This window comes from Panthera uncia, chromosome D2, assembly GCF_023721935.1.
Source record: "Panthera uncia isolate 11264 chromosome D2, Puncia_PCG_1.0, whole genome shotgun sequence".
Taxonomy (NCBI): domain Eukaryota; kingdom Metazoa; phylum Chordata; class Mammalia; order Carnivora; family Felidae; genus Panthera; species Panthera uncia.
The window spans coordinates 69,171,787-69,199,001 of record NC_064818.1 but is presented as its reverse complement, the minus strand read 5'-3'; the positions used below and the strand labels follow the sequence as shown (position 1 = coordinate 69,199,001).

The following is a 27,215-nucleotide window of genomic DNA, read 5'->3' as shown; positions in this document are numbered from 1 at the left end:
ACTGTTAGCTTAGTCTCTAAAGCTGCCAGAGAGCCTTTCTAAATCAGGTTTTCTGTGCACTTTATCCACCGAGGTATACAGGAAGGTTCAGAACTGTAATAGGGGCCAGTTTGGTTAATAAATCTCAGGATTAAAAATGGTCATCCCGAGTAAGAGAGAAGTTGAACTAATTGCATTTACAATACCGGGAACATTGAGGTAGGATTTGATTTGGACTAGAAACCCAGTGGTGTTTTTCTGTCTCATTCCAATCGGGAGAGAGGGACAGAGTGAGCGGCAGAAGGAAGGAGAAGGATGAGAGAGCCCTGTTCCCTTAGCTTTGAGCTGAATAACATGAAAGCCTCGGAGAGAAGTGCCTCGGTGCCTATGCAGCAAAAATACAATAAAATAAATTCACCTGCTAGGCTCACAGCACCAAACTAACTCCACTTCTCTGAGGTTAATTTTACTTGTCAGCGTCTCTTTACGAGCTCTGGGGGTGACTGGGGGGAGAGGGGCAGGAGCAGACAGGTGAAGTTTTAGTGCATGAAAACTGGGGACTATCAAGGACTCCTTCCCTGCTCCCTGCACCGCTCTTGAGCCCCGCCCATCTCCCTGGACTTGCGGGGCGTTGCTCTAATGCTTGGCTCCTGTGTATGAATGGAGGTTGGTAAAGCTGCTTCAAGGAGCACTTAGACTCCAGCTGGCTGCTGACTTAGGAAAAACATGACCCGTGGGGCTGCAGCGGGGGCAGGGAGCAGTGGGAGCAAAGTACGTTTTGTAGAAAAGACGATTCAGGGGTTGGAGGGGACTTAGCCCTTCCCGGCTGAGACACTCAAGCTATTAATAGTAAAACCCTGAGTCACAGATGTAGGAATGTCACAGCTGCTCGAGATCTGCTACTGTTACCCATCAGAAAACCAGCAGGAAATGGCCTCCCCACCCCACTAAACCTCGCGTCGGCTATAAACAACCTCCCAGGCAGGTTGCTTGACTTCATTCCTTTCTGTTACCCTGGCTCTCTTAGACCCAACACGTTACAATATTTGCAGTAAATACAGTCTAATACTGGCTGTGCATTCCAGTTGGGAAAGATGTGTTGGCCATCTGCTGTTCTCCCCGAGTGGGGCTGCGTCTGCCTTTTTGTCTCTTGCTCGTCACGTTTGTCCCACATGGTGGAGATGTGTAACGTGGGGCCCGGGCTGGGGGTGGGGCCGGAGGATCTGGGTTCGGGAGACAGGTGCTGGATTGGGGTGGGCGTGGACTTTGGGAACCCAGAAGCCCCCTGCTCCTCGGAGACTGACCTGTGACCCCGTGGGTCAGAAATCCAAAGCCTTGTCAGCAGCCAGTGCGGCTGCGCGCCGGGCTCAGGGGCTTGAGGGGCGCGGGTGTGGCTGTTGGCCGCCGACTTTGCGGATAGTGTCCCTCCGGCTCGCATACACATATCCGAGGGGCTTGTCTAGAAAACGCTAATGAAGCAGAGAGAAGGTGGAAGTCGGAATCCTACCTAACTGGATAAGTCAGATTTTTGCTTCGATCCTGAATATGATCCTGGAAGGAACTGAATCCTGAAAGATCCTCTTCCCCGGCTGGCTCTCATTGTCTCGATCCCCTCCGGCTTCTGTCCCCCATTCAGGAAAACCAAGGAGGGGGGTGGGGGCGGGGAGCCGGGCTGGGGGGCGGCGGGGGCGGGGAGCGCCAGGGCCAATCTTCACTCATTATAGTTGAGCCTCCAAAGTTGAAGAAAATGAGCTTGGAGTCACTAGCATTATTTCTCGATTTTTCTACTACGGTTAATTTTATTTATTCCGTGTGTCCGAACGAAGCCGGAATAAGAATAGGGAGCAGCGGTGATAGGCAACTAATGAGCTAACAATTGACTAGTTTTATTGAAACAGTCCCTTGGCCGTTCCTCGGCCCCCCTCTTCTGGCAATGATTTATCAGGCTCCGGGAAGGGAGCGTTTTGTTGCCGGTTCTCCCGGGCCTGGGCGCGAGGAATGCAAAGTGGTGTCAGTGACCAGAGATTAGGACAGTGGAATTTTGCATTTGTTACGGCAGCAGCTGCTGTAGCGAGAGGTTTCGGCTCAAGGGCAGAGTCCCCGAGCTGGGCGCGGCCGCCACTCGGCGGCGATCGCGGGGCGGGCGCGGGAGCTCGGCCCCCCGGGATGGGGGCGGGATTTTAGAAAGAAGCCCCAGACCCCGCGAGTGGATGCGGGGGGCTTTTCCTCGCAGCGTCTGCACCGCGGATCTGTCCGCCCAGGAGCGCTCCCGCTCCCGCTCCCAGACTTTACTGCTGTTTCTTTCGGCGCTGCTCGCCAGAGGACCCGGTTGCCATGGTGAAGGAGAAAGGTAATTATAAATATCGATCCCTGTGCATGGTTGCAGGAGTTGCACTGGTGCTGCGGGGCTCGGCCACCTCATGGGGGACGATCAGTCGAAAGCCAGGCAGACATATTCTTGGGGCGAGACCCTCTGTATTGTGAAGTCATTAAGAACCTTTAATTTAGCCGCCGGCGTCTGAAGCGCATCCTATTTCTGGAGTGTTTGTACAGCTGAGCTCCTTAATGTGTGTCTCTTTTGATTTGGAATTGCATCTTGAATGTTTCGCTGTGTTTGAGAGTTGCCTTCCTGCCCCCCCCCCTCAGCCTAGCGAGCCTTCATTCTCTTCCTCACCACCCGCCCCCCTCAAATCAATAAGTTACAGACGATGTGTAACGAAGGGGTCCTTTTGCCAGATTTGTGCCGTGTTGGGACATGACCCGGCCTAGCTGGGACCGGCTGAGCAGAGAAGCGGGCTGTTTGGAGGGTCTCAGGTGTGCTGTTTTAATCCCCTGGCATTCCCACGGTATCCCTGACCACCCCTCCAGACACCTTTGTGAAGGATGCGCTCTCAAAGGTGGCAAATCAGGTGGCGAGGAGAATGTCAAAAGGGAGAAGGCGGGGCACTCCGCGCAGGTGTGCGTTATTTTTTGAACTGGGTGTGGTCCTGAATTGTAAATTTTTCAGAATTGAATTCTAGTTTAAATTATTAGCTTATCTGAAAAATGTAAAAAGAACACAGCAATCCTTGGTTTTAATGATCCAACTAATACATAAAATATATCTTAAGAAAGTGAAATGCTACAGGAGAATAGAGAGCGAAAAGTGGAAGCGTCTTGCCCCTACCCTGTCCACCTCAATTCCCCCTTATCATTCGTCAATATTGTGTATCCTTCTAGAGAGGTTAAGAGAGAGAGAAGGAGAGAGATAGTCAGAAGGAGTATAAAAACGGGACCATTCTGTCGTTTTTTCTGTGACTTAATTTTTTTTCCCCCTCTTAATAATATGTCTTAGGGACCTTAAACACATGATTTTAAAATGTGAGTAACCACCCTTTAATTTTGCTCTTTGGTAAGCTTGGATTTATTCTGCCACGCTTTCTTGCTGTGGGCCATGACTTTCTCCGTCAACACGGATGTCTGTTCTTTTGGGGCTTCCTTGAACCATTTCAATGATGTATCTGCATCCGTTTTCACTGAGAGCCCCTACACGGAGTAACTTTGAGGTAAACACGCCAAACGCAAATGGATTCTTGTTGCTGGAAACTCAGTTTGGTTTTGTTATACTGACGGATGGCTGGAGAAATGGGATCATGACAACTAACCATGCTAAGGCTGCACCTTGGGACAAAGAGAAACGTGGTTCTGCTCTATCCATTCTGCTCCTGTGTGTCTTTAATAATCCCTTGAATTAGCTTTGGTCTTTCACTGAGGAGGTGTGATCGAGTGAAATGTTTTGGTGTGAATAAAGATGCTTCTAATGATGTTCCCTCTCTTTGGGGGATGTTTTCAGGAACTTTCAGAGCAGCATATACAGATGCTGACATTTCATAAAGGCCAGGGTTCTCCGTTTGTACCTTTCACCTGACTAGAATAACCCCAGCCCTGATCTCTGTTGCTCATGGATTGGAGTTTGTTTCCCCAATATAAGTAATTTGTGGGTGATGGGAAAGGGGATTACAAAAGCCGCTTCTCGATTCCATTCCCACGGAGCCCAGGAAAGCCCCAGACCTGCTCTAAACCACGGATCAGGGATCCCCAAAGAGCAACTCCTTTTCCGAGTCATTGCAGGTGTCCCCAAACTCAGATTGATCGGCTGGGCTCACGCTCACTTTACAAGTGAGTAGCCACTTTCTAACTGGAACGTGGGGATGGGCCACTAAGAGGTCACATACGAGTACTATCTTTGCCCTTCGCCACCGATTAAAGGCTGTTCCTTTTTTATTTTGAGGTCTGTGCCAGTCCGTGCTGCCACCTCCCAGCTCTCCGCAACCTCAGCCAACGGAGGAAGGCAGGATGTGGGGCAGGTACACGAGAGATTCTGTGGAAAGAAGGCTACCACCGTAGCTTTTAAAGTGAGACGGGCACAGGGGAGCACGTGGTCCAGGCATCCATCCTGGAGAGGAGAAAACGGGGGTTCAGAAAGGGTCAGGAAATTGTTCAAGGTCACACAGCGGGTGGTTGGACCAAGGGTTCATCCTCTGCGTTCCATCAGATGGCGTGCGTGGAGCGGTGACTGCACTTAGGACAGTGTGTGGACGTCCGCTGGCTCTCTCGCTAGATGGTGAGCCCCTCTGAAGCAGCACCGCGTCTCCATCTGTAATTTTCTCGTGCACAGCTTACCTAGTATCTGCCCATCCTAGATTCTCAACAGTTGAAACAGACTGGCTTGTGCTCAGAGGTGGGACCCGAACCTTTGTCTTCTCCATCCCCGGACTCTTCTAGTCCTCTCCGTTTCCTCTTGCTCCCAGAGACGCCTCGCATCTTCCTCCCGGAGCTGACGCAGGTCTCCCCTGAGCAGGTTTAGTTCGTGGCACGTCCGTCCTGAGGAACGCGGGGGCCCTTGTGAAGGAGTGATAATGGATGCTGCGTTGTGCTCACCACGTAGGATGGCTTAGCTCGCATTGGTTCGAGCCCTTATTTTCTCTCCTGGGCAAAGTTGGCATGTATCTGGTTTGGGGTTGACCCTGACGGGAGAGAAAGGTTGCTTGCAGATAATACCTCTCCTAGTGTGGAATAGCATTTGCTGATACATTTGGACCCTCGCTATCTTTTCTTCTGCTAACCGGTCGCCCGTCCACTTCCAGTTGTAGACGCTTATTGATCCCGGAATCTTGATGAAATGGTTATTTCTCTGATGTGTTCAAGGACGTCTTACCCTTGCTGCATCCTGTGACAGATGAGCAGGAGAGAGTTTGGCGGGTTTATCAGCCAATATGTGCCTTCCTGAATACGCTCTCATCGACCTAAACTCCAGAGGCCCACTCTCCTCATTTAAAAGCTCTAATTGTCTAGCTTCTGTGTGTGTTCTAGTGCCCGCTTTAAAAGTACGAAAGGGATTTATGGTTTTTGTCAGAGAAAACAAGAATACACCCTAGAGACTGAGTTATGTGAACACTCATCTGATTTAAATAATAAGGGAGGCTTACGGTTTGGAAACCATGTGAGAGAATAAGAATTTAGCAGTGAGGGAGACACATCAAGGTAAATAGAGTTTTACATTTGGGCACACCCTTTTTTGTTTGGTTTCTGAGACTGTTGGGTGGCTCAACCTGCTCTTAAGGTAGAGTGGGACCCAGGGAAACTCCTTTCAGTCCACCCTCGAGGGAGAAATGTGTACTCTCCACCAGACATTCAGGTGAACGGGAGACACACACACACACACACACACACACACACACACAGCACACACAGTTTAGAAACCTGCCAGAGATCACTTAGCTGGAACGTAGAGAAGCTTGTTTCTTGTTTCTTGGTAGCTTCTGAGAACAGTGGTGTTTGTGTCTCCCATGTGTCCTACAGACTGGCACCAAAGTAATCCTCTCAGGGCACCGATGTCCTCATATTTCCGGCTCAAAAACCTAAATGAGTGACAAGGTAAGATTCAGAGCTTCCTACTGATCATTGAGGATTCCTCCAGTCCTTAAATTACCTCCTCCACACCCCTGACCAAGCCCATCTTGTTTTATTATTTTTAGTGTTATTATATCCACTGGTTATTGAACACATACTAAATGGCAGGCTTTGTGTTGAGAGCTTTAAATACATGGTCTCTAATCTCTCAACCGTCAAGGTCAGTGGTATTCCTCCCCTTTAATATATGAGGAAGGGAAGGCTCGCAGGGGTTTAGAAACCTGCCAGAGATCACTTAGCTGGAACGTAGAGAAGCTGATTTTCTACCCACTCCTATCTGGCTCCCAAACCTCTGCTAATTGTACTTCTGCTCCCCTTTTCCCCACATTGGTCCTATTTGAGTCATCATGGAGGCCATTTCCTCCCTCCAGCCTGTGTCACGCTGCCCCTTTGGCCCTTGCGGGAAATACCTGTATTCTCCTTTTCTGAATTTGTCAAAGACCTAACTCAAGTACAGCTTCCTTCTAATGCTTCTCAAGGGCCCATCCCTTCTGTAAATTCTTCTAGAATTACTCTGTACACCTAAGTAAACACCGGGAAAATGAAATAACAGCTGAATCACCTGTGCGACTTAAGAAAGTGCTATCTCCTCAAGTATTTGTTGACTTCGTATACAGTCTTGTAAAAAACCTTTACAGGCGTCTAGTGTTGCTGCCTCTAGTGGTATCTGCCCCCCCACCCCTCCCCGAAACACACAGCCACTACCCACTCAGGTGCGTGCACACTGCCTGATGTAATTGAAATCCATTTCTGTTCCATCTCTGGGGAGGTCTGAGAACAGTAGATCTTTCTCTGTGGTGTAGCTGTTCCTCATGTCCGAGTTGCCCCTCAGGCCTCTTTTTGGTGTTTAACAGCCTCTTTTCGGTTCAGTTTTCCAACTCGGCTTCCCAGATTAATGCTTAATGCCCCTCCCCTCCCCACTCCTGGGCTTGTCTAGCTTCTTCACTGTTTCCTTAACTTGAAAAGCCCCAAGCTTTTCACCAATGACAACGACACTTCCTAAACAAGGTCTAAGGAGAAGCTGTCTATTAAGGGAGACAACCTGATGTTACAGGTTTTGGAATAAATGGTCTTGATGGGTGACTTATGCACGCAACTCGGTTTTGAACTTTGCATCTTTGGAAGGAAGGAAGCTCCAGTCATATTCCACCTTAGAGGAAAAAAAATCCAAGTGTGAACTGCTCTTACTATGATCTAAATGAAAGTGCTACTCTCATCGGAAGTAGACTCCGCCCAGCCTATCTTTACTACAGTAGGGCTGTCCAGATACTGGGACTTCCAAAGCTACGGAAAAGAATTTCACATTAAGAAAATAATAAACCCATTTCCCTGTGCCATTTACTCACAGATGTCTAAAAGATGTTTACCCAGAAATTCAAGAAGACTTCATTTCTATAATTAGAGTTAAGGCTGCACATATAAGTAAATCTAAGAGGAGGAACACAGTGACTTAAATTTACCTGGAGCTCTTGAGAACAATTTTTGATGAGGGAGTGGACTTAAGAACATGGAGACAGTGAGCATCTACGCTGCAGCTTGAGCCAACCACTCCCAGACTTTGGGTGGCCCTGACTCTTGCCTCTGTAATTACCCAGTCAGGTGGCTAGAAAGGATAAAACAGCTTGTACTCCATCACAAACACCTTCTTTTACAGAACAACAAATAGACTTTTCCAAATTCCCACAGCAACGGCCTCCTAAGGTAGACTCATCCGACCAAGATGAAAATCTCATCTGATTCACTTGGAGGAGGGGACCCTCTGTGTGACATCATATTCACGGCCCTTGGGGGGCAAGAAGGAGAGTCCTGATATTGTCTCTAGTATGCCAAAGTCAAAATGCCGAGTGTTTTCCTGAGCCAGCATTAGAGAGCCAGAGAACTTTTCAGAAGGTTCAGTGATCGGTGAGTGGTGCAGATTTCTCCCATTGTGGTTGAGCCTGATCTGGGCACACCACAGTAGAAACCAGCCAGCTTCCTATTTCATTGTGTGTTGGCCTGATGGTGACTCATACTGAGAGGTATGTTTATCCCAAATTGGCAGGAGCTGTGTATTCAAGGGCAAATTTTGTTAACACTGGGGAGGGTGAATATTTGTATGCCTGACCTCTTTTCTTTGAAACATTGTATTTGTGTTCACATTGACATGATTAATGCTATTATGGCCCAGTGTGCCCTAGGGGGGCACAAGGAGCTAGTTTCTATGCCCTAATGCAATCCAACAGGCTGATTTGTTTGACTATTTGGACTTAACCGTGAAGATCCTGGCTTTCTTAATACTTCGGCAAATTACTGCCTAGGGCAGTGGTCCACAAACATTAGCAGGCATCAGAACCACCCGGAGAGATCGTGAAAACACGGATTTCTGCGCCCCGCTCCCAGAGTTTTTGATTCAGTAGGTCTGGAGAACGGCTTGAGGTTTTGCAGTTCCCAGGCGGTATTGATGCTCTTGGTCCAGGGACCACACTTGGACATGGTCTAGCTAATCCACCGTTTCTGTGGGTAAAAGGATCAGCCCTTCTAGCAGATGATGCAACTTTCTCTTCAAACACAACAACGACAAAAAAGTCTTTGTGTGGGCCAAACGAAACACGTCTGTGGGCAGGACTCAGCCTCAGGGCCTCCAGGTTGTGGTCTGGGGTTTAAAACACCACTCACCAAATCTAACCACAGCAGGCATGCACACATCAGGACCCCAGGACTCCTGCGCATATGCATAGCAACGACTAAAATAAAAGTCACGTGAAACGATACATTTACTCTATATTCTATCTTTTTTATTTACCTTTTTTCAAGTTTATCTTGAGAGAGAGCGCGCGAGCCAGTGTGCATGAGGAGCGGAGGGGCAGAGAAAGAGAGGAAGAATCCCAAGCAGACTCCACACTGTCTGTGTAGAACCCAATGCCCGGCTGGATCTCACAACCGTGAGATCCTGACCTGAGCCAAAATCAAGACTTGGATGCTTACCCAACTGAGCCACCCAGGCACCTTATTCTCTTCTAGTTTTAAAATACGCTGGTCATGATCCGTTGAACTGATTTCATGTTTCATTAGGTCAAAGTGAAATTTGAAAACCTAAAGTTTTGTTGGATGAAAACAGAATAAGGTACTTTCCTGGGTACCCCATTCTATCTTGGATACCCCCATTTCTATCTTGGATACTCATACGATGGGTGTGCTTTGGTGAAGTTGGGTTTCTTCCCTTGCAGCTGGAAAAGTTTTGACAAAATAACTGTAGAATCTTTTAGTGATCATTTTATCCTCAACAGACGTTGGCCAGAATTTGGTGTCCTCTTTTTGGGCGCTTGAAACAATTAAGACTTGACCCCGCCGCTAAATGCCGAGTAAAATGCTACTTGGCTCAAGTTTAGCAGCAAAGCCAAAGGAAACCCCTGTTTAGGCCTCATCAGCTTCTAAGCCTGGTATTTCTGGAACTGCTTTTTCATTTAGCCCTATGTTTCTACATCACCACTTCCTGTCACCTTGCTCACTGGGTTTCCTTGGTTTTGCATCTCAGCCAAGGAGAGAAGGGCAAGTTCAGGGCTGGCACAGCCTGTCAGGCATGGTCTCACCCACCATCAGTGCAGCCGCTCTTCTGCTTTGTCTGTGGGGCACCGTGTGCAATATACATAGCATTCGTGTTTGACATATCCGAGCGCTTCCAGAAATACCGTAGTTTGGGGGCTTTGGAGAGAAGTCACCCCTCACTCAGGAACATCTGAGAGCTGAGTTGTGATAGCAAGCCTTCAGCATAGCAGGAAAGTCGTGGTCCTTCTTCCGGTTCAGGACACTTCTGCCATCACTCCTGTCTCGAGTGAGAGGCACCCCTGCAGTGTGCAACAGGACTCTCAGTGAGCTGGGACTTTCGAAACGAGAGGCCAAGAGTGGCCTCTTGCCCTCGGAGGGAGCTGGTGTGACTGGAGACGCCCTCGGGGAAAGGCCACGCCCACCGCGAAAGCCACAAGACCACAGGGTGGCGGCGCTAATATTGTGGGTTTGCATAATAAGTGGGCAGAGAAGGCAGAGCCGAAACATGAATCAAGCCAACAAGGCCAGACAGAGAGCTGCAGCTTGCTAGCACAGAGGGAAGCCGATAAAAACTATTAGGCAGGGGGCCGGTACCGTGCAAGCCATCTGGGGGCATTTGGAGAGGTGGGAAGGCCCTTTCGTTACACAGCCTGTGCGTCGCTTCCCTCCAGGGCGCTGTTCTGATCCTCCTGTAGTGGAGCAGGACCCTCTGGCGTTGTGCAGCCCATAGGCGGTACATCTTATTTACCTGGAGGCGGCGCGCTGCCCAGGGGTGAATGCTGGCAAATAGTATCAGATGAACACGTCTCCGCTGCTTACTTCCCAGAGGACAGGGAGCCAAACTCTTACCCTGCCGGAGATTCCATTTTTTTCTTCAGTGAACAACAGTACTGAGAATGCCCCCTTTTCTCTCCAGGTGGGGGAGGTTTGGTAAGCTATCTGATGAGTTTAAGCATTGGAAAGCCTTATTGCTGTGTCTGCAACAAAAAACCCGCTTAAAAAAATAATAATAGGGGCGCCTGGGTGGCTCAGTCGGTTAAGTGTCCGACTTTGGCTCAGGTCACGATCTCACAGTTTGTGAGTTCAAGCCCCACATCGGGCTCTGTGATGACAGCTCAGAGCTTGGAGCCTGCTTCGGATTTTGTGCCTCCGTCTCTCTCTGCCCCTCCCCTGCTCACAATCTGTCTCTCTCTCAAAAAAAGAAAAAAGAGAAAAAAAAAGAAATGTAGTGTTGAAGGCCAGAAAAACACCAAACGTTGAACACATCTGGCAGGAGGAGGAGTAGAGTGTTGCTGTCATGCATTGGAAACATACTTGGTTTTTTATGAATATAGGCGTATTTAGTCTCTTCAACTTTGATAAAGCAATAAAAACACTGGAGAAAAACCATTCGACCATCTCCACATTTTATTGTCAGGATTAATTTAAATGAGATGATATTTGCAAAGGCTTCAAACATGGATCTTGCAGTAGGTGCTCAATAAAGTGAATGAAGGTCAGTTGACCTGGAGAGGTTTTTTTTTTTTAAAGTAGCAGGGTAGGTACACAGTCCAGAGCGAAAGGGAATGGCCCAAGATCCCTTGCAGAGAAAATGAGAGTAACACGTGGGTGGTTAGAAGAATGAAATTTGCAATGGATGGAGGGCAGTGTCACACTGCCTTCGGATAGGATTTCCAGGGGAGACAAGGTTCAGAGCCTGAACTTCCAGCACGCTTCCCCGTGTATGTCCGTTTCTTTCTCATTTGTTGCTTGTGGTATAACTGTCATGCCATTCGCCTTTGTGGCTTTGTAGAATTATCCCCTGAGCCTTCAGGATTTGAGAGGTTTACGTGAGAAACAAGTTGTGTTTACGAGTGGGAGATTTGCAGCCAGACTGCCCGGGGTCACATCCCAGCTCTACCCTTTACTGATTATGTGACCCTGGACAAGGCATTTAGCTTCCCTGTGCCTCGATTTCCTCATCAGAAAATAAAGATATTGTAAGCACCAACTTCATAGGGCTATGGTGAGAATTGAATCCATTGATATGTGTGAAGCATTTACAACAATGCCTGGCACATGGCAAGAGCCCCGTGATGGTCTGTTCTTGCTATTACTGTTATCATACCTCTTGGGTGAGTAAAATCAGGGGCACCGCGTTCGTTGTGGTGGAGTTAAGTCATCAGATTGGTTTCAGGACTCAAGGTAAATAAACAGAACTGAGATAGATAAATTAAGGAACTAGGGAAGCCCCCCCCCCCCCATTTCTGCTGGGCAATCTCTTTGCAGTTTGCCTCAAGCAGAGCAACACTATAAACCTTTGTCATACCAAGCTGCTCCAGGACCACACGAGTGGCTTCCTCTGGCCTCTTACCTCCTGTCCTGTGATAGAACTTCACCCAGGAATTCTTCAGCTGGGTTTGTGATGCCCACATGCCCTGGGCAAGCAAACTGACGACTCTACCCTGTCTCTCTGCCGTGGAATGAAATGAGGTATCTAATAATGACTTGGTTGCAGGACCCTGGGGACCCGGTAAAAGCAGTGGTTTTAAAGTTCTTCCGGATTCTTCCTGGAGGAAGTGGACCACCCGCCTGCAGGGGTCCTGCCGACTCTTCCACAGCCTCATGTCATGCCCTGGGGGCACTGTAGGGAGCATTTCCAAGGTTCTGGTGCCACCTCGGTTCTTCCTCAAAGGTCCGTTCGGTTGGCCATTGTGCCTTGCTGTGTGGTTCTCCGAAACTTAGCCAGACTTGATTTGAGACTCGTCCGTCAGTAAGCTCATCCCTTCAGCTTTTGTTTTTTTTTTCTGAGCCTGAGACTTAAGCAAGCTTCGTCTCTTATGTCATTAGTTGAGTGTATTGACATCACCAGAATTACCTAATGGATAGACACTGTCGTGAACCCAAGGTATTCAACTTGCTTGCAGTTTCCCCTGGAGGCTGTTGTGAAGAAAGAGAACGAGACTCATGTGCAGTGAATGAATGGATTGAACACACATTTAGGGAGCATGGACCTTATGCCAGGACTGTGCGAGACCCTGGGGACACAGTGGCAGTTGCCTTGTGGTGGAGAGCACGGAAAATACACAGGATGTTTAGATTATGAGAATAAAGCAAGGAAGGAGATAGGGTAAGTGGGGAAGCCGGGAGACTGCCTTTACGTAGATAGTTTGGGGAAAGCCCTCTGAGAGCTGGAAGCTGCTTTAGGATGAGACCAGAAGAAGGAAGCAGCTAGGGGACGAGCCTTTTGGGGACGGTATGGGGGCATCTGGAGATCCTGAAGCTGTGGGAACTGGAGCCTGGGAGCTGGAGACTCCTGGGGAGGCTGAAGAGGTGGGCAGGGCTCCGGGGCCACAGGGGGCATCCTGGGCAGTGTGATGAAAGCACTTGGAGGGCTCGGTCAGTGGAACGATGTGCTCAGATTTTGTCCTAAACTATCATTGTGGTTGCTGTGCGACACAGGGATTGCACGAATGAGTCACCGACCCACAGTGAAGACACATTCCCCCTAACTGTTCAGTAAGCCCCCCAGACACCCTGCTTGGTGAGGGGATCGATCACTCATAGGCATATCTCATTGTTTCTAATTTTCTGACCCATCTCTGGTGCCGACACTGGTGTTGACATCCCTCTGGGCAAGCGGTGAGTGTGAAAATTCCCACATGAGTCATGAACTGGGTCTGATGGTATCTTGCTCATATTTTTTTTTTTCTTTTCATGGGGTCTTTCCCAAGAGGGCAGCAGAGATGAAATGATAATGAGGGCTTTTTTTTTTTTTAGGGTGGGGATGCGCTGGGGAGTGGGGAGGATTTCGTGCATCAATAAGGTATGAGATGTGTAGAGGGTTTGGGTGGATCCTAGCTACTTATGTATCTACAGTCGTTCCCTTTGATGGCTGAGCAAATGTGGAAAAGCTGAGACTAACACACGCTAGTCAAACCTGCTGGTTAACATCTACAGAGACAGAAAATAGATTGGTGGTTGCCAAGGACTGAACAGGGGCAGGATCTGGGAGTAACTGCTAAGGGGTATGAGGTTTCTTTTGGGGGTGATGAAAATGTTCCAAAATTAGATTGTGACGATGCTCACACAGCCCTGTGAATAATACCCCAAGCCGCCAAATCGTGCGCTTTAAACAGGTGACTTGTGTGAATTGTATGAAATGTGAATTTAATAAGGCAAATCCTATCGTTTACAGCCCGATGGGATAAGCTGGAATGGATACACTGGAAGCCGTAAGGTTCCCTGGGTGAATTGACCATTCGCTGGGTATCGCACAGCAGAAAAGCAAGTGTCATTGCCAATAGTCACAGAAGACAGCAGGACAGGAAATTCAGCATATTTGAGTTTGAGGTGGAGTGCGTGGGTATTTATGACCAAGGAGCTTAAGGTGTGACCCACCATGTTGCTGCATTGAAACTCCATGGAAACAACGATGGCTTCCATTTCTTGAACACTCACGAGCTGTCAGGAAAAGTGCTGAGCACTTTACATACATTAACTCATGTATCCTCCCAAGTATCAAAAGTAGGATTTATCCTCATTTTACAGGAGGGGAAATTGAGGCTTCGGGAAGAAAGGTAACTTGTTCGAGATCATATTGCCGAGAGGGGTGCGGCCGGGATTCACACCAAATCTCTCTGACCAGAACCTGTGCGGTGACTGGCTCACCCACTGGGGTGACCTCTCCCTGCACGCCATCCTGTGAGGGCAGGGGGCTCCCAGTTTGCCTACACTGTGGGCTGAAAAACAGCCCTACCACAGCTCATCAGAGATAAGCTAGACTATTCTCTGATTCTACCACTCCACTCAAGACCTCCACCCAGAGAGAATTAAGGAACTGTAAAGTTTGTTCCTTAACCTGCCCTCCAAGGAGGCACAGGGGCAAACGTCTTTCACTGTCCTGTATTCCACGATGCCCTTCGCTCTGTGCTCCAGCTAAACCAGATTTCCAGATGTTCCCCCAAACACACCCTGTCCCACCCTTCGTTGTCTAAGATGCCTTCCTCTTCCTTCCCACTCATTTAAGTCCCTCCCTTCCTTTGATGCACAGCCATAGGAGTGCTTCCTTCTTGAAGCATTTTTCTGGTTTCTCTTTCCTCCTCTTATAATTTTCTTCTGGCACACGATTTATTTGCTACCTTGTATTCGTATGCATTCATTCTCATGCATTTTCTCTCTCTCTCTCTCTCCCCACCCTCTTCCTTCCATCTCCCTCTAGCTACCCTACTAAGCTGTAAGGATCTAGAGTTTATAGGAATGTCAAGGGTTTAGAAACGTTGCCCCTTTCTCCTTCTGAAGCCTCTATTTCAGAAGATGGCCAGGCCTGACTTATCATGCCCCCAGCGTGCTCCGGGCTCTCCCCTCTTCAGGCCCGAAGGGCTCATGGCGCCCCTGCTCTCTGAACTGTCCTCCCCATCACCCTGTCACCTGCAGCCCACCCCCCAGTGTCAAATCACACTCTCTCCTCCCTAGCGGAACTTTCTCCACCCATTTGCCCCAGCCTAGTGCTTGCTCGTCTCTTCCGAAGTCCTTACATATTGTCTGTGCCCATCCTATACCCTTCCATCTCCCAGGAAAGCCCCCGAGTGGTTTTCTCTCTGCTCTGATCGGCTCTCCAGGTAGGACTTGCTGCGGGCTGTGCACATGTCTGGGATCCCCGCCTTCAGAGGCAGGGATGGCTTGGCTAGTCTGTCTCTGGAGTCCCCACAGTGCCTGCACAACACAGCACACGCAGCAGCAATCACTGGGTCAACATTTGTTGACTCTGTTGATGAGAGATTATTTCCCGAGGATGCTAAGGTTGCATTTCGTTTTCATGGAGGCATATTTTTAATGTCTCTCTGTTCCCTGTCCCCCAGTCCTGCGTAGGACTTCAAACATATTTTTTCTTTCCCGGTGATAGACTTTGCGAAGTCTGTGCTCTCTTAAACTCCGGAAGAGAATCTCTTCTCACTACCCAGAGAGCAGTTCTAGCATTTGTAAAATCGTGTCTGATTTTGCGTGTTGGACGCGGGGAACACGAACTATTTGTGTTTGTCTCCCCCTCCCCGCCTCGCCGTGGGTGCAGACACCAGAGAGAACCAGGGCAAGGTGAGCTGCTGTGTTTGTTCACAAAGTGCTAGTGGGAGTGCCTTTTCAGAAAGGGTTCAAATTCTGATTTCGAGAATTTGGAATTTACCTGAACCAAAAGGCTCGTCTTGCTGTTTACTAGCATTATAGCCTGGACACCGTGGTGTGCTGGTAAACGCTCTGGGAGGGGGGCAGGAGAAGGCCTGGATGTGTAAAGGCTGCCAATAACCACGGTGTAAATCCTCCCCGCCACCGATTCTCCCCCCACGGCCTATTTCAAACTACAAGGTGAAGTCACTGGCCGCACAGTTGGGCGGGCAGTGCACAGGCGGCTCTCCACAGCAAAACCAGCTCCGGCTTCCCACTCGTGGGGCAAGTCCCTTAGCGTCTCTGAAGGTCACTTTTCATAGCTGTAGAATGAGGCGAATTTGAAGTCGATGGGATCAAGGGAGATAATATACTTGGACCCCTTTTATAAATCGTGAAGTACGAATGCACATATCCATCATCTTCATTAGTTTGTCTAAAATGCTATTTTTAACTAATCGGTCATTCCCGTAGTATCCTGAGCCGTGAGTAAAAGCAGCCAAAACAAAAGGCAAAGACAGCCGGGAGCTTCCTGTGCTGTTGTCAGACTTCAGTTTGTACCTCACAGGGATGCCTGGACCTACGTCTTGGTTCTTTCTATTCTAACCCCTCTAAGGTGTCTGGAGTTGTGGGGGTGGAAGCCAATATTGGTATCGTGCCTAAGCTAAACCCTGTCCCGTGACCGTAGGCCCAGATGCTAATAGGCCGTGATCCTGTCTCTAAACTCGTGTTCCCAGAATGACTCCAGGGGGACCACGGTCTGTCCCAGTCTCTAGGTCAGCAAGGAGGTCACTCTCTAGCAGCCTGTAAAGATGTAGGGTTTTGCCAGCCCGGTTCCAACTGAAGCCACTGCCCACTGGTTTGACTTGATCCATTTCTTTTTTTTTTTTCTTTTTTTAATGTCTTTAAATGTTTACTTATTTTGAGAGACAGAGAGATAGAGAGCAAGCAGGGAGGGGCAGAGAGAGGGAGACAGAGAATCCCAAGCAGGCTGTGCACTGTCAGTGCAGAGCCCGATGAGGGGCTGGAACTCACGAACCGTGAGATCATGGCCTGAGCCGAAATCAAGAGTTGGATGCTTAACCGACGGAGCCACCCACGCGCCCCCCGACTCGATCCATTTCTAAATGGGCTTTCTGGGGAAGGGACAATGTGAGATTCCTGGCTGACCTTAAAAGGCTCTATCAAATTTCAGAAGGGATTTTTGTCATACGTGAGACATGCCTGCTCATGCAGGCTGGTGACAGTTTCTGCTGACGCGGACCTCTGTGTGCTAGGGTAGTACTGGAGGGGATGACGACATGTCACCTGGGAGGCGAGACCTGTATTCTTAGCCCCCCTTTACCGTCTTGGGGGAAGAGAAGCACATGGCGGGAACGCAGGCCTGAGAGGCAGGGATCCGGCCTCCTGATCCAAAGTCCTTTCTAATTACTGTGAGGGAGGGGAGGCAGGACTCTAAGCAAATGACTGCACCCCAAAGTAAAATTACTGAGTGCGTCAAAGAGAGGCTAGCAGAGGTCACAGAAGGGTGTTGCCTCAGTGAGTTATCTCAGCCTAGAGGTGTGTCTGAGGACTCACTCTTTTAGGAGGCGGCGGCGAGGGCACCAAGGTGACTTTTACGTCCCTTTCTGAGATTTGCCTTCCTCTACAGAAGGCAGGTGTAGCACATCCGGGCCAAAGCGTCATGTAATTTACAAGGAGGAAACTTCCTGGCTGAATCATCATAATCCTAGGACCTCTTTGCCTTGCGAGAATCAGATTAACTGGATTTGAGCCTGGGATGTTTCTATAAGCAGGAGCCCGGCTGACCGGTTGCTGACTGTGCCTTTTAGTTGAGAGGAATAGCAAAGACCTGTTGCGCCGAGTCAGAAAGGCGAACTGAGTGTGCGGACATCTTACAAGTGGAGGGTGACAGGTGGCAGGGAAGCCAGAACTCAGCCGTCCTGCTGCCCGCCTGCCGGGAGTGTCAGTGCCAAGGCAGCCCTGCGTTTTGTGCCCACATAATAATCCTGATTAACAAACTAACGTAGTATAAAAAAAAAAATTAGGTCGTGGAAGCCAATTAAAGAGGAAGATCATTTTGAGCAGCTAATGGCAGGGTTACGGTATGTAGCTCCAAGGAACTACCACTTGGCACAGCAGGAAATTGACTTTTAGGTAAACTGCAAATTAAGCACTCTATGCACTTACGTAAACTCTTGAGTTTCTTGTTTCCTGGGCTCAATAGCAGTACCCTTCTAGCACAAAGAAGGGGAGTAGGGGTGGAGAGAAGCCGGAGCATCTCTGTGATGTGTGTTTACCATTAAATGGGAACTAATGGGGTAGAAGCTCAGAAAATATTTTAGGTAATCCAACAGTCTTGGCAACGTAGACTCCTAGGAGAATAGGAAGCCCACCTTTAAGCGGCAACCAACCTTACCAGCAGAATATCATTCTGTGATTGCAGATCGAGATGAATCCTAACAAGAGACCCTTTTCCAATCCAGGCCCGTGCTCAAGGCGGAGGCCACGGGGACGGCCGTCCTGGTGGCAGGCTGCGTTTCCTCCCTGTATCACCCTCACCCTGTGAGTGTTCTTTTCCCATAAATTGCTGCAGCCTGGACTAATTTCCTTTTATATTTGAAGTGCTATTTCCCATCTGCTTATTTACTAGCAGGTGTTACCTTTGGGATTATGATGTAGCTGGGTGTTCACTGCCTGTGAGCTGTGTAATCAGAATTTAGCTAGTACGTTGCACTGGTCTCATTTCCTTCTGTGCTGGATACGGCTTTCCTGTGGAAATCCCCTGTGCAGTGCTCCAGAGCACGGACTTTGGAGTCAGACTACTTCTTAGCTGTGTGATCTTGAACAAGGGATCCAGTTCAGCGGAGGTACCCTCCTCAGCACTATAGGAATAAGAAGACAGCACCCCCATAAGGCATCTGTGAGAATTATCTGTGATCACAAGGATAAATTAGTCCTCTTAATGCCCGGAACATAGTAAGTCCTCAATAAATAGTACCTGCTGTAATAATAGAGTGGAGTTATTTACTGAGATGCCGTGAATTCAGAACTCCGTAGCTTCACGTGGGAGGTGCTCCAATAACGGTCTTGGGTGGCAACCATATTTTCCCTGATCCAGAAATTGAACTGAGAAGTCCAGAGATGGCAACCCGGATTATTTGATGCGTGAAGTGAGAAGTAACCAGAAATTTGGAGTAATTGACTGTTGAGCTTGCGGTTGCCTAAGGCCAGGGTTGACGCATTGTGAGACGAAAGCAAAATAAGCACAAAACAAGAGAAAGTCAGATGCTGGGTGACAATACAGGTATTAAGTGCGGGAGGACGTGGGGGAGAATGGAATATTGGATCAACACAGACCAGAGTGACAGCTTCAGAGAAGAGCCAGCAGCTGGGCTCGGCCCCATGGGTCAGGTTGGATTTGGACAAGTGGGAAAAGAAGAAAGCGTTCTAGGTGAGGCACAGAGCCATGTGTGAAGGCTCTGGGGATGCTGAAGATCGTAGACCAGGGAGTGGTCAGAGGGCCCAACCAAAAGGGGATTGGCATATTTATATAAACAAGTAATAGAGTATCGTGTGCATTCTTTGCGGTTGGTTCAGAACCACTTTTCACAGTGCTGAGTACTCTGCAAATACTAAATAGCTTAGATATCTAAATAGCTAGTGGGGACCGTGTTATTGAAGATCTCTGAAGCTACTCAGAGCACTTTAGACTTGATGGATTGGGACTGAGAGAGCTATCGGAAGTATTTTGTTTTTACTTTAAGGAACTTTATTTTGTAGAACACTTTTCAATTTGTAGAAAATTTGGAAGTTAGTACAGAGAATTTCTGTATACCTGAAATTTCCCAGGTCAGTAACGTTTTACATTAATATAATCCTTGCATTGTAATTAACCAATATTGATGCATTATTAACTAAAGTCAATATTTTATCCGTATTTTCTTAGTTTTTCTCCAACGTCCTTTTTCTGTTCTGGGATCTCCACATTAGGTTTAGTTACCACATCATCTTAGGCTTCTTATGGCTGTGACAAGAGGACTTTCTTCCTTGTCTTTGGTGATTTGGACAATTTTGAAGAGTACTGGTCAGGTCTTTGTAGAATGTCAATCTGGGAATTTTCTCATGCTTAGGGTAGGATTATGGGTTTTTTTGGAACGAAGATCACAGAGGCAAAGTGCCCATTTTTACCACATCATCTCACAGGTACAGACTATCACTGTGACTGTCACTGTTGATGTTGACCTTGAGCACCTGGCTGAGGGAGTGCCCACCAGATTTTCCCACTGCAGGGTTCCTCTTTCCCTCCTGTCCCTACTGCCCTCGTTGGAAGAAGTCACCAAGCACAGCCCACACTTAGTGGGGATTTATGTGCCACCTCTTTGCAGGTCACATTGGAGAAGAACCAGGGAGTAGAAAACCCTCCACACTCCGAGAAAAAGGGGTGAAGGGCTGGATCTGGGTGGCAAGAGGAAGGGGGTGCTCAGGCACTGTCTCTCAGACAGTGGAGAGAATTTAGTGGGACATGAAAAGAGGCTGGAATCAAGGATGATCACAGGATTCCAAGTGGCAGCGATCAGGGGACTGTTTGGGTGTAGAGAGCACTGCATTCGTTGGCGGCCAACTCCATTTCTTGGCTGTGTCACCGTGGTGGAGTCACTTCATCCCTCTGAGTCTCTGTCTGCCCATTTGTTAACCGGGGTTGACCGTTCCTGTCCTTCCTGCCTCCTAGTGCTCTTTGAGAGTGAAATGACAAAATGCAGATGTGAGCGCTCAGAAAGCCATCAGGCACAAAGCGTTGTCGTTTCAAAGGCTGGCTAAGGGAGTGCTGGGGCCTTTGGGAGAGGAGGGCACCCAGGAGAGGGTTCTGAATGTCTTAGATAATCCGGGACAAGTCATGATTCACGCTGCGTACTCTGTCATGGGTTTGTGATTGTCACCTGCTGAGGAGATTTCTATTTCAGATACGCTTTCTCAGATGTTCTGTTTCTGGGGGTCTAGTACCTTGGTCTGTTGGGCAAGACGAGGCTGGTTGTAGATTAAAAGGAAGGACTTCGCCTAGTCTTTGTGGCCTTAATACCTGTAGTGGCCTCTGCTTGGGGACACTGAAGGTTACTGGGATTGCCTTACGGATCTCGGTCCCCCAGCCTCACCACCTGCAATACCTCATAGGCATTTTCACAAGTAATGCATCCAAAATGGCACTTTGGTCTCTGTCCTTAATGGAGTTTCAGAGATGTGACCGACTTGCCTTGTCTGCCTGTGACAGGCAGCGTGAAACTTTTCAGCTTGCAGTGGGCTATTTATCTGAGTAGCCAGAATCCCTCCAAACTGGATATCGCATAGTGGAGGAATCCCTTTACCTTTATGGGCAAATGGACTCGTGGCTCTTCATATATATTTCCTCACTGTTCAGAATGTATGCGACCATGCTTTTGGTATTGTACTATTCTTATTTAAAAAAAATTTTTTTTAACATTTTATTTATTTTTGAGACAGGGAGAGACAGAGCATGAACAGGGGAGGGCCAGAGAGAGGGAGACACAGAATCTGAAACAGGCTCCAGGCTCTGAGCTGTCAGCACAGAGCCCGACGCGGGGCTCGAACTCACGGACCGCGAGATCATGACCTGAGCCGAAGTCGGCCGCTTAACCGACTGAGCCACCCAGGCGCCCCTGTACTATTCTTATTTTAGCAACGAACTGATGAGCCATGAAAGATTTTAAGCATGTCCATGCAAGTTCCAGGGTAAATCATTGACTTGGTACAGTAGAAAGAGTCAGGAAGCTTGTTAGATGTGACTCTGCCAGTAACTTGCTAGTAACTTTGGGCAAGGGATGTAAGCTCTTTGCCCCCCAGTCTCCCTATCAGTAGAACAAGGGACCAGCCAGGCTCTGAAAGATGGCTCAGTGGCGGAAAAATTAGCAACAGAGCCAGCAGGCGTTAAGAGGAGGGTGGAATTACTGTCATTGCCATATCGCGACTGACTCAGCGTATTTCAAAAAGTGTAGACTTGAGCCAACGAACATACGTGTGGTATTAACCAAACTGCCAAAGGCACTTGGGTAAAACGAACTTCTTTATTCTTCTTTAAAAAGGAGCGAGATTCTTTTGTCGATGTTGTTGGGGTGAAATGAACACTCTTCTTCTGGTCTTTGGATTCTGTCATTCTCTAATAAGGAAAGCCCATTTCTTCACAAGGGCGTTGTTCTGATATGTGTCTGCCTACCGAGGCTGATGTATGATGGAAAGGCAAGTAGACACGATGTAGGCTGTGCTCATCTCTGGGTGAGAACAAAGGTCACCTCTGGGCAGGAGGACATAGTGTAATATATATTTCCAGAGGGAAACGCTTGCAAAATACAGATGCTGATCCCAATTCTGACCTTTGTGGCTGGTGCCGGCAGTCGGTCTGGCACCTTCGTTGAGACAAAGGGGAAAGCCAAGAAGTGAAATGATATTTTCCTTCCCTCGTCATTACTCAGCACGGCTTACTTGCTTAGCTATAAGGAATTCAAGCATCAAGAGAAACTGCACAACAGTATCCAAAAAAATGCATTCTCTCTTATGGCCAAGAGATCCACTCTGCTCCAGTATTGTTGCTGAGGAGGATGGTCTTATGGATTGCTTTTTTCAGTTAACTTTCCTGTAACTTGCTTATCCGTATTGTTTCAATTCTAGAGGAAAATAGTTCTGAAACTAGAAGGTGGATAAGAATCACCTGAGGAGCTTACTAAAATGATAGATCCCTAATTCCCACCCCTCGTTCAGTGGGGCTGAGGAATTTTTGGATATATGGCCCCGGGGGTTCTGATTCAGGGGGTCCGCAGAACTGCTTTGCAGATTCTCACCGGGTGCCACGCCCACTAGCGATACTTTATCACGCACACTATGTGCGTTCCCTTCATAAGCCAAGTCCTAGTTGCCGCTTTCAGAACCGCCCTGGAGCTTGGATAAATAAATCCTTGCCTGACTCATGACAGTTTGCAACTCAGACAAATAGTATGAGAGAAGCGCAAGTTTGGGAGGCAGAAAGGCCTGGGTGTCGAGCTTCCAGCTTCTACTTATTGTCCCCTGAGCAGGTTGCACAAGAACTTGTTCCATTTGCTTATCTGTCAAATGGGAACAGTATTACTCACATCACCGAGAGGCGGGGGCGGTGGTGACGATGGGATAGAATGACTTGTGCATCAGCACTCAGCACCATGCCTGCCATTTAGTGGATGGATGCTCAATAAATATCCCTTTCCTCCATTCTCACTGGAAGCAGGATTAAGAAACAAAACAAAAATTCATAGTCCTATTTTCCGCCAGCACTTAAAGCAAATATTGCTAGAGAATCTTTTTTTTTTTTTTTTTGAGTTTATTTATTTATTCTGGGGAGGGGGCGGAGAGAGACAGACAAAGGATCCAAAGCAGGCTCTGTGCTGACAACAGAGAGCCTCATGGGGGGCTGAAACTCATGAACCGGGAGATCATGACCTGAGTCTAAGTTGGATGCTTAACTGACTGAGCCACCCAGGCGCCCCAGGCGAAACTTTTTTTTTTTAATGCCCAGGTAAATAGATTCGGGGCCTTGTTACACATCACTTTAAAAGTCAGTGGTTTGTTTGTTTGTTTGTTTTTAGCAATCTGGAAACAATGCCCCTCCTTAATTGCCTTTGGTAACGCTGACTTCTGGTGTAAATACACATTTCCAAGAGCGATCCCAGGGGGCAGAGAAGGCCACGCAGGCGTGTCACAATGGTGGTACCTTTGCTGACGCTCCCCAGGTCCGGGACAGAGAATTCGGATCAGGTGTTTAACCTGAAACCACACCTGCTCCTAGTCAAAATCTCCCAAGGACCACCTTGTTGCTCAGAACTCAGCTAGTAATGGATTATTTGGACTGGGTCGTTCTTCCTCTTTCCAGGTGAAATGAGAACGTGAGAGTGGTCTGAGAGAAACAATACAGCATTATACTTGTGGTGTCCTGCGAGCTCCTTGCTGTAACGGGCTCTCTAAATCGAGTGTCAGCATATCTGCCCACAGCTCTCCCCTGTCCTACCTGGCTTTGCCGTTGCAGGAAAAAAAGTCATCTTTGTTCTTTGTGTTGGCTGATTAATTTTTAGGTTCGCTGTTCCTATCCCATCTCCTGCGTTTGTGGATACTTATGTCATACATTTCTGTATATCCCACGGTTCTTCCTCCCGAGGACTCAAATCAGGGGGAAAAAAAAAAACTAGCAAAAAGTGCCTCTCTGCATTCTTTGGCTGGAGAAATTGCAGGTTAAATGAAGACCCTTGGTCAGCTCCAGGCCACAGTGTCATCTCTCTGCCTTTTATGGGCCAGGACAGTCTCAATAACTTCCACGTTCTGAAGGCTAAACTCTGGAAATGGGGAGAACAATGCCAGTGAGACGCAGCATATGATTTTAGAGCCTGAAAAGACCTTAGCAGTCCCTTGGTCCAACCGATCGCTTTTGTTTTACAGGAAACGAAACTGAGGTTCGGAGAGACCCCCATAGTTATTGGTAACTTATTTTTTTAAAAGTTAGCGCCCACACTGTGTGTATCAGGTCATGTGCACACGGCAGGAGGCTCCTCGTGGGCCTCCAGCGGGTGAAATGAGCTGCCAGAGGAAGGTCAGGGGTGACTCTGGTAGACCAGATGAGAAACTAGCCAGCACATGCTGTCTAATGAGTCAATAAACCTTTGCTGTGCTCCTTTGGGGCATGAGCATTCTGCTGTGCTCTGACCAGCTGGGGGGAAGGAAGAAGAATACAAAATGAGGGGGGGGGGGGGGGAATACGAACTGTAAGAAATTGTCCCCATCCTTGAGGAGCTTACAGTCAATAGTGAACTCCTTACTGAAAGGTGTTTCTGGACCAAAATAAAGACATATGACAAATACATATTACAAAATATTAAACCATACAAGATCATATATTTAATGGCCCAGTTATGTAGTCCTACAGAGGTTTGGGAGGAAGAAAGAGGGTTGCTGGTTCCCAGAAGGACAAGTCAAGTGTTTCCCCCCTGGACTGTTAAAGCCACAACTCTCTTATTTTTCAGTGTATCCTCAATGATTATGGCACAGGGAAGGGGCTCAGTTCATCCTTCTTGAATCAACGTGTGGCTCATTGGGTAACATAATTATGCGGATATTTATGTATGCCCATAATTGACGCCTTTTGTAGGAATGCTTTCTACTCACATGGGTCTCTTGTTGGTTTTTTCCAGTGGCACACCCTCAGGACCCTCACCACCCATCGGAGAAGCCTGTCATTCACTGCCATAAATGTGGGGAGCCATGCAAGGGTGAAGTGCTTCGGGTCCAGACCAAACATTTCCACATAAAATGTTTCACCTGCAAAGGTATGGTGCCTCCAGCTTCCTGGTCTAAAGGCATGTCACAATCTGTGCTCAACCTCAGGATCCGTCCCTTCCCTTTAACCCCATGCCAGGCCACCAGGTGATACGTGAGTGCTCAAAAGCCCGGGCATCACTTATTTTCTCTAATTTGCTTGGAGCCGGCTCATGGGGGAGGCTAAGTCCCCCAAAGACTAATGGTACACAGGCCTTTGAATGTTAACTGAGGGCCCTGATCCTGGGAAGAGGGAGAACAGTAAAAACAGTTTTGTGTTTTTCCCCTGAAATGAGAAACTCTTACCCCAAAGTCACCTTGTCCCAACAGCCATTATTTACAGAAGGGCTGGTAAGCTTGTAAGATTAGGGTTCTAACTCACTGGATCCTGTGGGGTAAGTGGGGAGCATGTGTGTGTGTGTGTGTGTGTGTGTGTGTGTGTGTGGGTGTGGGTGTGTGGGTGTGTGTATTGAGAAGTGAGAATTAATCAACAACACTTGGGAGGCCTCCAAGAAGCTAGCAAGTTGAGACTGATTTCCATTAACAAGTCTCCCTTTTGGGGTTTCTAACTGTTGGCGTCTTGGGATGAAATACGCTGCCCTGTTATTCCGGAGCCAGGGCAGGACTGAGCGGGAAAAGAGAGAAAGAGGAGAGTGGCTTTGTGTGTTTGTTTGAGCTGAGGGCAGGTGGGGAGCTCAGGCTGAGTTGAGGGGTACAGGAGGAGGGACAAGACCATGAGCCTGCTCTGTAGCTCACCCTGCCCTCTGCACACGCTGGCCTCTCTCCTCTCTGGATGAGCATTTCCTTCTTGGTGTCTTCTCACGGTATGAACTCAGCATTGTCATCATAAGCCATCCATCCTTGGCCATCTTTGGTAGGTGGACTCCAGGCTACCAAGTGACTATGAAATACATGAAAACAGGAGGGGCAGGGCCTTATCTGGAGTCCACAGCTGATGGTTTCACCGTGGGTAAACTTTTCAGGAGAAAGAGCACTGACAAATGGCTGGGCAAGAAGATGGAAGGGGCGGGGAGGACATCAGTTTAGCTCCCACTGAGCATGACAAAGGGCTGCAATGCGCATTCTATAGAGAAGGATTCTTTAGTCCTTCCGCAAACACCTAGGAGTAAGTACCGGACATATCATTTTCAGATGACTCAAGTTGGCCATCCAGAAACATCACGGTCTCACCCAGGGTGCTGACCGTGCTGCCACTCTGCGTGGCTTGAGTCTTACCATTGCCACCGAGCAGCTCTGTGATCTCAGGCAACTTCCGTCTCTCCGTGGCCCCATGTCCTTATCTGTACAATAAAGAGACTAGATCATGGGATATTTAAGTCATCCTAGGTCCGAGGTTTGCCGATTCCGTATACACATAACAATGTGTATAATAGAGAACCCAGAGGTACTGAATTAGAGCCTCCTACCATGTCAGAGAAGAGGTGTTTTCTGGTTACATCCAGATTGGTTAACTGAGAGCCAGGCATTATATTCTGTTTCATTTTTTGCTCATAAATTGCCTGAGACATGGCGCAAGGAGTAGATTTAGATTTGGTTTGAAATAAATATGGTCCACAAACAATGGTGGCTTTGCATGTATTCTGTATTTCTTTTTTTTTTTAATGTTTATTTTGAGAGAAAGAGTGTGGGGGAGGGGCAGAAAGGGAAGGTGAGAGAGAATCCCAAGCAGGCACCAAGCTGTCAGCACAGTGCCCAACGTGGGGCTCAGACTCGTGCACTGTGAGATCATGACATGAGCCAAAATGAAGAGTCGACACTTCACCAACTGAGCCATCCAGGTGCCCTCTATCTTTCTAATGGAAAGTACAAAGCGTTAGTCTCAGGTCTGGGTTGTCACTGTTCAGCACACTAAGGTATTAGAAGACATGTTTGTTTATCCCCCATGGGAAGCTTCCTTGCTTTTTTTTCTTTTCTAGTTTAAACCTAAGGGCTGAATGTAAGTTACTTATGTTGGGACGTTTTCCCATATACTTTATTTCATACTACAAATGTGTTCCTGAAAAGTCGAGTGTTTATATAAATTGAATCATACTTTAGGAGAACTTGCTATTTGTAGGAACTATTTTTAGTTTAACAAATCTTTACTAAAATAAATGTCTTCTATTCCTATAAATTTCTATTTTCTCATACTTGATCTGTCAGTGTCTATTTTCCTATGTCCCCAATTCCTGGGGTTACCCTTTTCTTTAATACCCAAAGAAAATGGCGTATGCACCTCATTCCTTATACCCTAGCAAGTCCATTCCTTTTCCCCA

At 47.9% G+C, this 27,215-nt stretch overlaps 1 protein-coding gene across 11 annotated transcripts in view; it reads left to right on the top strand.

Annotated features, from left to right (window-relative positions):
- The window catches only part of ABLIM1 (actin binding LIM protein 1), a 295,553-nt gene that overhangs the window by 131,382 nt on the left and 136,956 nt on the right, over positions 1-27,215 (top strand). For 10 of the 11 annotated variants that reach the window (XM_049645831.1, XM_049645824.1, XM_049645822.1 and 7 more), the window contains exon 2: positions 24,816-24,950. In XM_049645831.1, the coding sequence (XP_049501788.1) occupies positions 24,816-24,950 (135 nt within the window). Of the gene's footprint in view, positions 1-1,125; positions 2,330-24,815; positions 24,951-27,215 lie in introns of those variants that run through there. The other variant, XM_049645823.1, reaches the window with a different exon arrangement.